General features: G+C 43.6%; 1 protein-coding gene across 7 annotated transcripts in view; it reads right to left on the bottom strand.

Annotated features, from left to right (window-relative positions):
* Positions 1-16255, bottom strand: part of birc6 (baculoviral IAP repeat containing 6) — a 195138-nt gene that overhangs the window by 144385 nt on the left and 34498 nt on the right. For all 7 annotated transcript variants that reach the window (XM_061789583.1, XM_061789579.1, XM_061789581.1 and 4 more), the window contains 7 exons: positions 6348-6497; positions 6048-6273; positions 5806-5966; positions 3278-3409; positions 1673-1804; positions 1389-1555; positions 1063-1196 (listed from right to left, as the gene is read on the bottom strand). In XM_061789583.1, the coding sequence (XP_061645567.1) occupies positions 1063-1196; positions 1389-1555; positions 1673-1804; positions 3278-3409; positions 5806-5966; positions 6048-6273; positions 6348-6497 (1102 nt within the window). The remainder of the gene's footprint in view (positions 1-1062; positions 1197-1388; positions 1556-1672; positions 1805-3277; positions 3410-5805; positions 5967-6047; positions 6274-6347; positions 6498-16255) is intronic.

Genomic DNA, 16255 nt, shown 5'->3' with positions numbered 1-16255 from the left:
TTTGATTACCCGGGCAGAATTTGTAAGATGGGTACAATTCTTGAAAGAAAACATGAAGGACGAGGCGAAACACATTTAATTTTATTTTAATGGGATTCAAATTAAACGGTCAAGCATTTTAGAAAAGCATTATCATTCAACAAAACATAACCATAAAGAAATGAATGATGGTTGATGTTCAGTCATATTTAAAAAAAAATTAAAAAAATACTTTCACAAATTCTGCCAGGGTATGTCAATTTATGAGCACAACTGTACATATATGCAGTCATACGTACCCCCTGTCATTTTGGATGAAAGTGTACAGCTTGTTCATAACCACTAGATGGCGGCGTACATTTATAAAATGTAAATGTTTTTCCATTTGCCCCTATACCTACGTATAATGCGCACTATTGACTTTTGACAATTCTTTGGGGGGGGGGGATGCGCAGTATACACGAGAAATTACAGTACACTACTCGCTAAAGCTTTGGGACATTCAGTTTTTGGGTGAAATTTCTAGATGAAACTAAAATGCACCTTTACAGATTAACTTAATTCAACCTTCTCAAAGATTTAGAGTGCAAATGTCCAACTGCTCCATATTTCAGTATTTTTTGCACAACTTGCTGTTTTCTAACAAGGAGGTGAACAGCAAAATTCCCAACAGGTGGTTGATCCTTGAAGGGACCAATACATTTCCACGTTCAATTAGAATTGGTATTTAAACAGTTCTCTCCATCATGCTGTAACATTTTGACATCTGAGAACAAGATGACACTTGTCACTTAACAGTACGAGGCTTCATACAGGATGTTCTCAGAGGAAGTGGCCGCAGAGCTTCCCGCTTTCATCAGCGGGTTGCAACAAAGATGCAGAGAGACTGGAACCGTCACAAAAAGGCATAAATGTGGACGATGTTGGCAATGAAAAAAATTACAATTGCAAACGATTTTGCTGTTCAGCTCCGTGTTGGAGAAATAAAATCTACAAATTAGGGAATGTGCTAATGCTGAACAAGACCACACAGGGGCCCAATGTTTTTTTCAACCTGACACTGTAGACTTCAATCCATTTTACCTCTCTTTGGGAATAGACGTCTTTTTGAACCTTCTGATTGTAACAGATACTTCCTGCAGCAGATCGCAGCCTCGCAGGTTTTCTACTTTCTTGGAAGATGCTTGGCTATCTGGTTTAACTCCAGACACCTTGTCCTGTACAAAATGAAACCTGGTTTTAATTGAAATTATTTTACAACTTAATCTCCATTCGTCTTCAAAAACTGGTATCTGTGTAATGACCATACACTCTGGCTTGTTATGACTTGATTGCATTAAAAGATCTAATATAAATCTTAAACCAGTAAGAAAAACAATTGAAGAAGAAGAGTATGTTCAAGTCAATACCTTGGAGGCCTGAGCCCTCTGTAGCAGAGTGGACAGAGAGTGAGCTTTAGAACACTGGGGTTTGGCACTGGGCATTCTCATCACAGGTCGTGGGCTGTCCTCCATGTTTTTCTCACTCGCTGCTTTGATATGAACCAAGAAGGAGCGGTACTTTCCACCAGCCATGCCTACAGACAAGGTATAAACAGGACTGAAGAACATGGATACACTCAACATCATGTGCTGACTTCATCAATTTTTAATGGATTCAGATTATGTTTTAAACACTCTTTGCTTTTTCATACCTTTGACCAACTTTGGGCTGGTGAGGCTGAGCATGCCAGCATGACCGGAGAGATCCAGCCCACTGGCAAGCCACACTGGTCCACACAAAATGTCCTCCTTGTGCTCTTCTAAGAATGGACACAACATGGAGCCTACAACAAATACATTACATAATGTTTTACACATGAGTGAAAAAAACAGTAATATTCCTTAAACAAGTGTAGTGTGCAGTTCAATTTCAGTTCCAAAATTAAGTGTGATTAGAGTTATTCTTCTCATTTAGAAGGGGATAGGCCAAAGTAAAACATTAGCTTTGCAAGACTTTAAAGTCAATGTAAAGTGAGAACAAATGTGTCTTCTAAATTTGACACACACCAGAGAATACTGTTGTGAACAACCCAAATTTTAATGATTAAAAAAGTCCAAGTATATAAAATGAGGCTCTCGCTTCTCAAATGCTGTGGGCATGTCTGCTTAATACACTTAAACCACATCTCGCTCAACTGTCAAATGTCAATCAATATCATCATCACACATCTGTTATACGTACACGCGCCTACATTTTTTAGCCTTAAAAATATAAACGCTTAAAGGCTCCGGTCGCTAGAAGACACAATATTGCCAAAATGTTGGCATAGTTAGCTAAGTAAATACATGTCACGATTGCGCCACATAACTGCTGATGCAAACAAAAGCGTTATAGTTATTATGCAGTGGTGGAGCAGGGACTCATGCCAGATTCCTAAGTGCGTCACTAGGCACGGTTTTTAGCCACCCCCCCGCCCCCGAAAAATAATAAAACAATAATCAGGGAAACTGAAATGATAAAAACCAGTTAACCGCTATACCGCCATAATTGAGTACTACATATTTTTTTTCCACTCAATTTTACAGCATTGTAACATTGAATAATTTTTTTTTTTTTTTTTTTTTTTTTTAACATTTTATGCATGAAAATTCTAATTTGCAATCACATTTTGATGATAAGGAGTGTTGTCTAGAATAGCATATATAAAAAAATTCTAATTCTGAGAGGAAATGAAGGTTTTTAAAAAATAATAAATGAGGGGTTTACTAATTTAAGATGCTGAGATCTGTATAATCAAAGAGGATACTATTACTGGTAATGGTGCTTCACATCTTTAACAAACCACCCAATACAGAAGTTGAAATTGTCTTGTACATAACAACAAAGGTAGTGATGAGCTGAAATTGAAATAAATGCCTGTGATTGGCTGGTGACCATTCCAGGCTGTACTCAGTTTCTTGCCTAAGGTCAGGTGGGATAGGCTCCAGCTTACCCGTGACCCTAATAAGTGGTAGAGAAAATGGATGAATTAAATGGATGGATAGATTAAATGCGGCAGCACCGTAGCCGACTGGTTAGCACATCTGCCTTACAGTTCTGAGGACCGGGGTTCAAATACAGCCTCCCCTGTGTGGAGTTTGCATGTTCTCCCCGTGCCTGCGTGAGTTTTCTCCAGGTACTCCAGTTTCCTCCCAAATTCCAAAAACATGCATGGTAGGTTAACTAAAGACTCCAATTTGACCATAGGTGTGAATATGAGTGCAAGGGAGGGAGGGAGCGAGGGAAGGAGGGAGGGCGGGATTGATTAAATACTTACGTGATGTGTCCTCTATGTCCATAAGCTGGATGTCCTCGGTGAAGTCGTGCATCGTAGGCCCACCATTCTTCTCCCCATTGGCATGGAGGACATTGGAGAGGGGGAATGTGATCTGTCTATCGACTGCAGTCTCTGTCACAGAAATGCATTGTTAAGTGATCAAAGGCCCGAGAGCTGAAGAGTATCAGTGTGGATGGGTCCATAGTTGGATGGTGGATAAACTGAAGTGAGGCTCAAGATGCAAAAGGGTCGGCCAGATGTATCATTAAGTTTGTTTTGGCCATTGTGTTTCAAATTGTGAAGTTTTATGATTTTAGTTACTATTTGTTTGTTTGTAGAAAAAGCTAATACTAGTCGCACCTATTGTGCTCAACGTAGGACAAAGTGCCTTCTCAAATTCTTTTTTTGCATAGTTTCCCCACTTGAATGTTTAAGATCATCAAACAAATGTAAATATCAGACAAAGATAACCCATTTAAACATAAAATGCAGTTTTTAAACAGTGATTTTATTTAGGGAAAAAATCTATTCAAAGCTACCTGGTCCTGTGTGGAAAAAGTAAACGCCCCCCTTGTTCATTCATGAATTAACTGTGGCCAATAACATTTGTTGGAAAGTTAAGTTCATTTTCAATGACCACACCTTCTCAATCAAGATATTATCTAACTAGAACCAGTCTGAAAAAAAGACGTTGACCATAAGATCTAAAAAAAAAAAAAAATTGCAACAAAATGCCACGATCCAAAGAAATTCTCAAGCTTTACGATTCCAGTAAACCACAGTGAGAGCCATTATCTTCAAATGGAGAAAACCCGAAACGGCGGGACAAGAACATAGAGACGACTCATCCAGGAGGTCACAAAGAAACCCAGGACAACATCTAAAGAACTGCAGGCCTCCCTGGTCTCAGTTAAGGTTAGTGTTCATGACTCAACAATAAGGAAGAGACTGGGGGGAAATGGCATCCATAGCAGAGTTCCAAGGCGAAAACCACTACTGACCAAACAGAACATAAAGGCTCATCTTACTTTTGCAAAAAAAAAACATCTCAATAATTCCAAAGACTTTTGGGACAATACTCTCTGGATTGACAAGAAGAAAGCTGAACTTTTTGGAAGGTGTCTGTCTTGTTCCATCTGCTGTAAATGTAACACAGCATTTAAAAAAAAAAAGAACATCATACCAACGGTCAAGCATGGTGGTGGCAAGCTTGATGGTCTGGGGCTGCTTTGCTCCTTCAGGACCTGGACGAACTGCTGTGAGTGATGGAACCATCAATTCTGCTCTTTACCAGAAAATCCTGAGGAGAATGTTCGGCCATCAGTTTGTGAGCTCAAGCTGTGAAGCGCACTTGGGTTCTGCAGCAGGACAACGATCCAAAACACACCAGCGAGTCAACTTCTGAATGGCTTTAAAAAAAAAAAAATAAAAAAAAAAGAAGGTTTTGGAGTGGCCTATTCAAAGTCTGGACTTGAATTCGATTGAAATGCTGTGGCGTGACCTTAAAAAGACCGTCCATGCTCGAAAACCCTCCAGTGTTGCTGAACTAAAACAATTCTGCAGGAAAGAGTGGGCCAAAATATCTCCACAGAGATGTGAAAGACTCATCGCCAGTTACAGAAAAGGCCTGATTTCAGTTAATGCTACTCAGGATGGCCAAGCAGTTGTTAGGTTTAAGGGGCAATTACTTTTACACACAGGGCTAGGTAGCTTTGAATATATTTTTTTCTTTAATAAATAAAATCATCTAAAAACAGTAATTTTATGTTTACTTGGGTTATCTTTGTCTGACATTTGCCTATGTTTGATGATCTTAAACAAAACTACGCAAATAAAAAGAAGATTTTATATATCCCAACAGATCTGTTACAAAATTTTTCAAAATAAATATTTTCTATGGTATCCTATACTAATCCACACACCCACAAATATGGGGCCGCCGATTACAAATTAGATTTGTCAATTTGAACTCACAAAATGTGTAACAAATTCCTTAAGTTTTGCAAAAATTAGTACCAAACCAAGAAAGTGTAACAAATCTTATCTGTAACAAATTTTTATCTTTGAGATAAAAAAATCTAATTAGAACATTTAGATTTTTTTCCTTTTATTCTATAACCTTGTGTTGAATTGTTTGTTCAACAAAGAATTTTTGAAAAGATCATTCTTGTCTTCAGTAAGAAATAGATGAAAAGCTTACATTTCAAAGGGGGTGTTACGTTGAGCACTGTACACACGTTTTAATTTAGTTAGAGAAAAAAAAAATACTGTAAATTCAAATCTAGACCAGTTGATCGGAAGAAGCTATTTCAGCTGCACCAATACAAGAATGAGCTGTCAGTGCACCTGAGCACACCATACTCAATGTTCAAGACACTTGTGCTGTGTTTTGTGCAAGGTTTGAGATGGAGCCCATATTTATAAAAAAATATATATATATAATCACAGATTTGCAAGGTAATTGTAAAATTGCTAGTGTGATTAAACTTTTAGAACTAAGGCAACAACACTGAAATCTGTGTTCTTACCATTGACTTTTCCCAGGCCCGGCGCTTTATTCTTCAATAAAGTGATCTGTATCTGAGGAATGTTGACAATGTTGGCATTTAGGACAAACTTGAAGTCCACATGGCCCACCATGCAGGCCTTGGGCAGCACCAGTTCAAAGACATGCTCATCCCAGCTGGAACTACATAGAGAACACACAAACACCATTGCATCACCTGCAGATACATTAAACTTGTCATACCTAGTTACCATAATTACAAACCTATCACTCTGAAGCTTCCAGGTGCGAGTGTGCTGGGCTGCATCTCCATGGTGCTGCTGATGAAGATGCTGCGGATGGCGTCGCTGCTGTTGCTCTTGCTGTACTTCAACCCAGCATGGCGGTACAGTAGCTGAGAAGCGGGGTGTCAACGTCTCAAAGCGCGTCAGCTCCACCAGCGACATTAGGCTCTCGGTGCTCAACGGTTGGTCCACCAGGAGTTCGATTCCTGTACAATAAATAATCACGTGTGGAAAATCAGACGAAATGTAAAAAAATCTAAACCTACCATGTAACCTCTACCTGTGATCCCGGGGCTAGAAGGGTTAGAGGAAGGCCTGGCCCACTCCAGCAACAGTTCAGCCCCTTTAGAAATGGGGCCATCAATAAACATGTCGCCATCATCTATATCATCACAAACACCTCCAATTTGAAGGAAATGAAGCTCTCCACCTGTAGAGAAAGAATATAACGGATACTAATATACTCTGCTGCTTCATTTAAACACTATGCTTGAGCATTTTTAACAGTACTCTCTACAGGAGCTGAGCCAATACAATAAAGGTGATACAATTTATTATATATCGAAAAATGTTGAGCACTGTCATAGTATGTGACATTTTAAAAGAAGGCAGTTGTTGACATAAAGGTACTGTGCATTCTGAGTACAGAAAACATTCCAAATAAATAGATCTATCTACCCAAAAAATTACATTTTGCTGTTTCACTGTGCAATGTGTACAAGGTGCTTCCATGCACCAACGTCAGCACTAAACTCAGAGTTGTGTTTTGGTCCCCAATTAACACACACACATGAAAGTTAACTGTTTATTATGTTTGCTAGCTTGTGAGCTAACGAGCTAGCCCACGAGCTAACGAGTTAAGGAGCTAAACGGCTCGCTCCACCGCGGCAACGTCGTTTAAAGCATCAACACTTCGGTCTGAGTTGTTGTGTGAGTCACAACGGGAAAGTTAACTGTTACGTTTGCTATCCCGCGAGCTAACGAGCTAAGGCGCTAAAGAGCTCGCTCCACCGCGGCAAAGTCATTTAAAACGTGAGTGCCTCTGTCCAAGTTGTTGTGTTTGTTAGTCTCAATTAACACAAATATGGGAACGTTAACTGTTTATTAAGCATAACCTCTGTGGCACACGTATTCAGAGTAGTTGACTGCAGCGGAAGTCAACGTATACTTGATTGACAAGTTAAGGGCTCGTCTTTAGCGGACCCAACCACATAGTCTTGCAGATCGAGGGCAGGCCTTATTTTCATGATTATATAGCGCTTTATTGACACCATCGAAGTCCCCAAAGCGCTTTACAAAGCCTCACATTCACTAGGGTTGGGCATCGAGAACCGATTGGAAGCGGGACTAACGTTCCGATTCTCCCGGAATTGTTCAAATTTTAAAATTTCGGTTCCCATTTTCGATGCAGAGTCCTCCGACCCTGAAGAATTGGTGAAAACCAATGAAGAAGCAACGAAAACCTATGAAGAAGAACGCACACGAAGACGTGCTTGAACCCAATGGCAGTGGAGGCAAACAAAAGTGTGTCTTAAATTAACTTTGTTAAAATTAATGACCAGTCGCCTCAGTGCAACACTTGGAATAAGATTATATTGTGCAAAGGAGCCTTTCACAATGTGTAGCGTCTGACGCGCTCCAAGCCTCAGCCTACACCGTGCGGAGCTTCACTGAAGTCAACTCTCAGTCAGTTGGGTGAGTGTAACAATAAAACACATCTATGCCAACATAGAGACCGCTAACAAGGTAAACGGTTGGTTGAAAATTTGCTCTGATGGTTTTTAGCGTTTATTTTAGTCTTCAAACCAACGTAAGAGCTGATGACAGAAAAAAAGCCTGACATTGTGCTAAAACTGCACCATAGCAACTTTACGTCACAATGAATTGGGACAAAAGTCCCATAAACGTCTCACAGTATCACAAACACTAACCTTGTGCCTCATTGGCGGGTAAGGAAATGAATCAACGTTTTATAGCATTTGGTTCCATCCATTAATAAAAATCACCAATGCCGTGTGAAGTTACTTTTGGTGCCAAAATGGTTAGTTTCCGGTGTGTACCCTTCAAAATAAAAGGCTACACGCTTAATACAGGAAGTTAAAACTTGCACATATAAACCATTTCACGTGATAAAACAGTCCCAAATAACAATTTTAACAATGCTATATTTACCTTTCCGCTGAAACAATTAAAAAATAAATCAATTAGATTAGTTCCACAAACACTGCCCTTTAGTTCATAAGTTTGATATAGATACTGGTTAAAAACAAGCCCGAGTCAAATGTTCATTTTAGTCTATGCTGCGAGCTGCTAAGAAAATGGATGTTCATAATTTGGACACCCTTTATTTAAGACATCCAAACTTTTTTGACCCAGGCCCCAAAAGAATCTGAATCGAGAATTGTTTGGAACTGGAATCGCTCAAATTCAAACGATGGTAAACCCTAATATTCACCCACTCACGCACACATTCATACACCAATGAGCGGCTGCTGCCATGCAAGGCCCACTGGGAGCAAATAAGGGTTCAGTGTCTTGCCCAAGGACATGCGGACAGTCGAAGCTGTTTATTTAAATCTACAAAGTATTTATTATAAAAAATACATTTAAAACATTGCATCTACTCGTTTACAGGGGCTGCCATTTCTAGATCTTTTCACTCGTGAGAATGTGCCGTATCAATTCCTGCCTGCTTTATTTACTAAGGAAACAGTAAATATTCCCCTCCTTGAGCAGTCACCTTATTGTGGTGGAGGGGTGTGTGTGTCCCAATGATCCTAGAGGCTAAGTTGTCCGGGGCTTTATGCCCCTGGCAGGTTCACCCATGGCAAACAGGCGAGGGAACAGACAAAGCACGGCTCAAAGACCCCTTACGACGACGACAAAAAATGGACTCAGGTTTCCCTTGCTCGGAAGCAGGTCACCGGGGCCCCCCTCTAATCCCCGGCTACATTAGCTGGCTCTGGGAACGTGGAATGTCACCTCTCTGGCAGGAAGGAGCCCGAGCTGGTGTGTGAGGTCGAGAAGTTCCGATTAGATAGTCGGACTCGCCCCCACGCACAGCTTGGGCTCTGGTACCAGTCCTCTCGAGAGGGGTTGGACTCTCTTCCACTCTGGAGTTGCCCACGGTGAGAGGTGCCGAACAGGTGTGGGTAAACTTATTGCTCCCCGGCTCGGCGCCTGTACGTTGGGGTTCACCCCGGTGGACGAGAGGGTAGCCTCCCTCCGCCTTCGGGTAGGGGGACGGGTCCTGACTGTTGTTTATGCCTATGCACCAAACAGCAGTTTAGAGTACCCACCCTTGTTGGAGTCCTTGGAGGGGGTGCTGGAGAGCGCTCCCGCTGGGGACTCCATCGTTCTGCTGGGGGACTTCAATGCTCATGTGGGCAATGACAGTGAGACCTGGAAGTCGTGATTGGGAGGAACGGCCCCCCCGTGTCTTGGACACTCGGGTGAAGAGAGGGGCGGAGCTGTCAACTGATCACCACCTGATGGTGAGTTGGCTACGATGGTGGGTGAAGATGCCGGTCCGACGTGGCAGGCCCAAACGTATTGTGAGGGTCTGCTGGGAACGTCTGGCGGAATCCCCTGTCAGAAGGAGTTTCAACTCCCACCTCCGACAGAACTTCGCTCATGTTCGGGGGAGGCGGGGGACATCGAGTCTGAGTGGCCAATGTTCCGCGCCTCCATTGCTGAGGCGGACGACCAGAGTTGTGGCCATAAGGTGGTTGGTGCCTGTCGTAGCGGCGATCCGCGAACCCGTTGGTGGACACCAACGGTGAGGGATGCCATCAAGCTGAAGAAGGAGTCCTATCGGGCCTTTTTGGCCTGTGGGACTCCTGAGGCAGCTGATGGGTACCGGCTGGCCAAGCGGAATGCAGCTTTGGTGGTCGCTGAAGCAAAAACTGGCATGGGATGAGTTTGGTGAGGCCATGGAGAAAGACCTCCGGACGGCTTCGAGGAAATTCTGGTCCACCATCTGGTGTCTCAGGAGGGGGAAGCAGTGCACCATCAACACTGTGATGAGATTCGTCCGTAATTCCTCAAGGCTCTGGATGTTGTAGGGCTGTCCTGGTTAACACGCCTCTGCAACATCGCGTGGACATCGGGGACAGTGCCTCGGGATTGGTTGACTGGGGTGGTGGTCCCCCTTTTTAATAAGGGGGACCGGAGGGTGTGTTCCAACTACAGGGGGATCACACTCCTCAGCCTCCCTGGTAAGGTCTATTCAGGGGTGCTGGAGAGGAGGGTCCGTCGGGAATGAGGAGCAGTGTGGTTTTCGTCCTGGCCGTGGAACAGTGGACCAGCTCTACACCCTTGGCAGGGTCCACGAAGGTGCATGGGAGTTCGCCCAACCAGTCTACATGTGTTTTGTAGACTTGGAGAAGGCGTTCGACCGTGTCCCTCGGGGGGTCCTGTAGGGGCTGCTTCGGGGGTATGGGGTACCGAACCCCGATACGGGCTGTTCGGTCCCTGTACGACCGGAGTCAGAGTTTGGACAGAATTTCTAGGCGCACCCGAGGCGTGGAGGGGGTCCGGTTTGGTGGCCTCAGTATTGCATCTCTGCTCTTTGCAGATGTGGTTCTGTTGGCTTCATCAAGCAGTGACCTCCAACTCTCACTGGAGCAGTTTCGCAGCTGAGTGTGAAGCGGCTGGGATGAGAATCGGCACCTCCAAATTTGAGACCATGGTCCTCAGTCGGAAAAGGGTGGCGTGCTGTCTCCAGGTCGGGGATGAGATCCTGCCCCAAGTGGAGGAGTTCAAGTATCTTGGGGTCTTGTTCACGGGTGAGGGAAGAATGGAACGGGAGATCAACAGGCAGATTGGGGCAGTGATGCGGACTGAAGCCGAAAGGCGACGCTCTCGATTTACCGGTCGATCTACGTTTCTACCCTCACCTATGGTCACGAGCTGTGGGTCGTGACCGAAAGAACAAGATCCCAGATACAACCGGCCGAAATAAGTTTTCTCCGCAGGGTGTCCGGGCTCTCCCTTAGAGATAGGGTGAGAAGCTCCGTCATCCGGGAGTATAATCAGAGTAGAGCCCCTGCTCCTCCACATCGAGAGGAGCCAGATGAGGTGGCTGGGACATCTGATTCGGATGCCTTCCGGGCACGTCCCACCGGGAGGAGACCCCGGGGATGACCCAGGACACGCTGGAGAGACTACATCCTTCGGCTGGCCTGGGAATGCCTCGGGATCCCCCCGGAAAGAGCTGGATGAAGTGGCTGGGGAGAGGGAAGTCTGGGCGTCCCTGCTAAAGCTACTAAATATCTTTTCTTTGTTGTGTAGTCAATTTAATATAGGTCTAACATGATTTGCAAATCATTATATTCTGTTTTTATTTATGTTTAGCACAACGTCCCAACTTAATTAGAATTGGGGTTGTAAATTAGGCTTTACACGATCAGGAATTTTGGGGCCGATCACCGATCAGTGAGTTTAAAAAAAACGATAACCGAACACAAGATTGAGGAATGTGTCTATTTCAATGACCTGTTCATTTACTGTATATACTTGTGTACTTAATTGCTCAAAACATTATACTTACAATAAATAATGTATCTTTGTTCCCTCTATTTATGCCAGTGAGGCATAGTGACAGAGAACAAATGGTCTTCTATTAGATGGGAGGAAGTAAATACAGTAATTAACATATCTTTTTGTGACATTTTTGTTTGTTGGTGTGCCGTGAGATTTTCAATTGTAAAATATGTTCCTTGGCTCCATAAAGGTTGGAAATCACTGCTCTAGTCAGATCGTGTATTCTAATAAGTCAGGTCAAACCAACATTACAAGGTGACAGAAATACTGTGTGCTCACTTACTGTAATTAAATTACTTTATCCATCCATTTTCCGAGACGCTTCTCCTCACTAGGGTCGCGGGCGTGCTGGAGCCTACCCCAGCTATCATCGGGCAGGAGCCGGGGTACACCCTGAACTGGTTGCCAGTCAATCGCAGGGCACATACAAACAATCATTTGCACTCACATTCATACCTACGGGCAATTTAGAGTTGTCAATTTACCTAACATGCATGTTTTTGGGATGTGGGAGGAAACCGGATTGCCCGGAGAAAACCCACGCAGGCACGGGGAGAACATGCAAACTCCATACAGGCGGGGCCGGGGATTGAAACCCGGTCCTCAGAACGGTGAGGCAGACGCTCTAACCAGTCGACCACCGTGCCGCCCTAAATTACTTTATTTTTAATTAACTTACTTCACCCACACCGAAACCTTAGAGCATGATTCGACAGAAGGGCGGCATGTTTACGTCCAACCGTTCGTGCTACCAGTAGCTTGGTAGGCTACATAACGTTTTTGTTGCCTGCTTGCGAGCTGTATCGTATTAAAAGAGAACATACCTCAGGAAAGCCGTAAACCAACGTCCTCTTCTGTCCTGAGCACCGGTGACCACCAACACGTTTTTCCCAATTTTGTGCTCATAATAAAGTCAGCGCAAGCCACTCTTGTTGTCGTCGGCACGGTAACGAGTGTATCCAGTCCCATTTGAGTTGACAAGATAAAGCCCAATGATCGTAAAAAACGGGTTGCGGTGGTATCGTAATAGAAGATTTTATTGCAGTAGTCTGACATAGTCCAATCGTGAAAGAGCAAATTTGTCTTGTAGTCCGGGCATTGCGTGTTGTCTGCCTCAGACGTGTTGTCTGTTCCATACCGCCGACATGTTTTTTTTTTTTTAATAACTATTGGCCGTCAGATATTTACAGTACTACGTCAAAGGACACGGGACAAGGGTAAAAATAAACTAGCTTGTGGATTCTAATATACTGTGCACGATGTCGACGCGGAGTCAATGTCTTTTACGGAGCCGATCAATAACGTCATTGATCAGATCGGCGAATTATGACATTAAAGCCGATCAGCCGATCGGCATAAAATGCTAAATATCGGCCGATACAGATCAGGCCGATAAAATCGGTGTGAAGTCTAATCTAAATTACACAACACTTCTGGAAAAAATCTCATCTGACTGACGACGCTGTAATAACTTGCCTATATAACTACTGGAAAAATACCCACAATAAAAAGTAAAATCTTACCTCAAAAAATTTTCAGTGATTCCATTTAAGCACTCATTTAAATGGTTTCAAACATTAGATTCTGCTGTAATAAATTTGTATTAAAAAAAATAAAAATAGAATTAGTTCATCCACTCTTCAGAAAAGTAAACAGGAGGGAGGCCTAAATCCTCCCAACTTTAAACACTATTATTTAGCTGACTAATTACAATACCTCATCAAATCGATTCACCACAATGAAGAGCATCATTCTTGGCTAAAATTGGAACAGACAGACTGCAACAACATCAAACTCCAATTTATTTCCACAAGTCTTAAACGAGCAGCACGGTGGCCGACTGGTTAGAGCGTCAGCCTCACAGTTCTGAGGACCCGGGTTCAATCCCCGGCCCCGCCTGTGTGGAGTTTGCATGTTCTCCCCGTGCCTGCGTGGGTTTTCTCCGGGCACTGGTTTCCTCCCACATCCCAAAAACATGCATTAATTGGAGACTCTAAATTGCCCGTAGGCATGACTGTGAGTGCGAATGGTTGTTTTGTGTCTATGTGCCCTGCGATTGGCTGGCAACCAGTTCAGGGTGTACCCCGCCTCCTGCCCGATGACAGCTGGGATAGGCTCCAGCACGCCCGCGACCCTAGTGAGGAGAAGCGGCTCAGAAAATGGATGGAAGTCTTAAATGCCATTGTTGTGACATTATATTATTGAGTTATTTGTCTTTAAAGGCTGGTTACATGATTACATTCCGATTATAAAAGGTTCTGATTATCAAGAACGGGTACAGAGAACTGTATTAGTGCCAGGAGTTTATTTTGTTTTACCAGAAGTGTTTTACTGTGAAAGGCGCAAGAAACGGTGAGTTCTTGATTTTTATGAATAAAGAACCTGAACCGTAACATTCAGACAATACATCCGAGCTTCCGTTGTGATTGAAGAAGCTGTCACTACGTAAAATTTGGTGCCAAAACCCGGGAATAAGGACTTTTTAAGTTTTTGTGAAAGTGAACAGCTAACGGCTCACTTTAGCGACCGCTATATGGAGGCATTGGAGGGCATGAAGAGGAAGCAGGCGACTATCCGCACTGATACAACCAGGCTGTTAACCAGCCTAGAGGAGGAGCCAGGCAAAGAGCGACCAGATACCAACAAACTACGTGAGATTGTGACAGTTTTTTCAATGAAGGAGGAAAGTTTAGTGGGCTTGGACAAGGGCATAGAAGATGAGACGCCCACAGACGATCTGGACACTGACACTTCAAACACACTGGATTACATGGACCGGATTCTCATTTGGAAAGTTTGTGCCACTACCCTCATCGAGTCAGTGGAGATTACCAGGGAACCACCGAGAGCGCGAGTGAGCAATGTAAGCAGCGGTTCATTCACATCACAGTTCAGACAAACTGTTAAACTTCCTAAGCTAATGATAACAAGGTACGAGAATTCTGGTCACAGTATGATACAGCTATTCACAGAAATGATGCACTATGCAAGACAGACAAGTTTACTTGACTCAGATCCTACCTAACAGGAGCAGTAGCTAGAACTATTGCAGGACTTACAATGACAGATGCCAACTATGATGCTGCAATAAACTTACTCCAGAACCGCTTCGGGAAAAAGGACATTGTGATAAGTGCCCATATGTCCAAACTATTGAACTTGACATCTGTGAGATGATGATCTGATGTTCCAGCTTTGCGGCATTTGTATGATGAATGTGAGATCCAGATACGCAGTTTGGAGTCCCTTGGAGTGCAGAGCGACACGTATGGCTGCCTGCTTTGTCCAGTGCTACTACAGCTTATTCCGGAGGACATCGCACTTGCCTACACCCGCCAACCAAAACCGACTAATGAATGGAAGGTGCCAGAGTTGATTCAATTCCTGCAAAATGAAGTGCAAAGCAGTGAACCGGCACTTCAGCTTACCAAACCAGGCCAGACTTTGAAGGATCTTAGCCCGCAACACAAGCATGTGAGTAAGCCATCCTATGCCTCCGATAAACCCAGAAAGTGGAGCGTCCCGTCCGCCTTGCATACAGCCAGCGCTGTGCCCCAGACCTGTGTGTATTGTGATAGCAGTGACCACAAACCAGAGAACTGTCCCAAACATACAGTAAGTCCACGTAAGGATAAACTGAAAAAACTTGGATGGTGCAATCTCTGCTTCGGGCAAAAACACCTTGCTAAATACTGCAAAGTGCAAGTCTTGTGCAGCTTATGCAACCGGAAACACCACTTATCAGTTTGTGAGCAGTCTGAAGCTAAGTCAAGTATTGACTCTACCAATAATAGTGGAAATACAGAAGCTGTGTTGTCTTCTGTGACAAGCCCTGCAAGGTTTAAGACAAACACTCAGAACACAGCCCTGCTTCAGACAGTTAAAACATGGACTGTAGGGCCAAAAGAGAGAAAGATAACTCAATGTCTGTTAGATGGAAGCAGCCAGGGTAGTTTCATTCACAAAAGTGTTGTAAAAGCCTTAGGACTGCCAGCTGTAAGGTAAGAGACGCTAAACCTCCATGTTTTTGGTTCCACCATCCCTGCAATGTTGTGAGAATTGAGCTAGAGAATATGTGGAACACGGAACAGAGACTTGAGATTGAAGCTGTAGAGACCCCTCAGTTGTGTACTGCTGTGATAAAGGTCCCAAGTGAGCCCATTCAAGCAGAGTTAAAGAAAAGAGGGCTGCGACTTGCAGACTTTCCACTACAGGGTGCCACTGATCAAGGGTTGGAAGTGCTAATTGGAGCAGACTACTACTAACAAGCAGTTACTGTAAAGGTCCAAAGGGTCACAAATTCACTCGTGGCAGTCAAAAGCATTTTTGGATGACCTTTACAGGGACCAGTGAATACCTCCAGTGTTACGGACACCACTTGCATGCACATTACCTTGACCGAAGACAACCAGATTTCTCAGCAGTTGCAAGCATTCTGGGAAGTTGAGTCTTTGGGTATTGTAAACAAACAGGCAGAGAACCCAGAGGATTCAGAAATACTACAATACTTTGAACAGACTACAACATTTGAAAAAGGATGCTACCAAATGGAGTTACCATGGGGATCTGGCAAGGACCAACTTCCAGACAAATTCAGAGTAGCAAAAAGACATTTTGAGACTCTTATGAGAAAACTAAAAACTG

This window comes from Phyllopteryx taeniolatus, chromosome 11, assembly GCF_024500385.1.
Source record: "Phyllopteryx taeniolatus isolate TA_2022b chromosome 11, UOR_Ptae_1.2, whole genome shotgun sequence".
Classification (NCBI taxonomy): Eukaryota; Metazoa; Chordata; class Actinopteri; order Syngnathiformes; family Syngnathidae; genus Phyllopteryx; species Phyllopteryx taeniolatus.
This window is presented reverse-complemented; position numbering and strand designations above follow the sequence as displayed.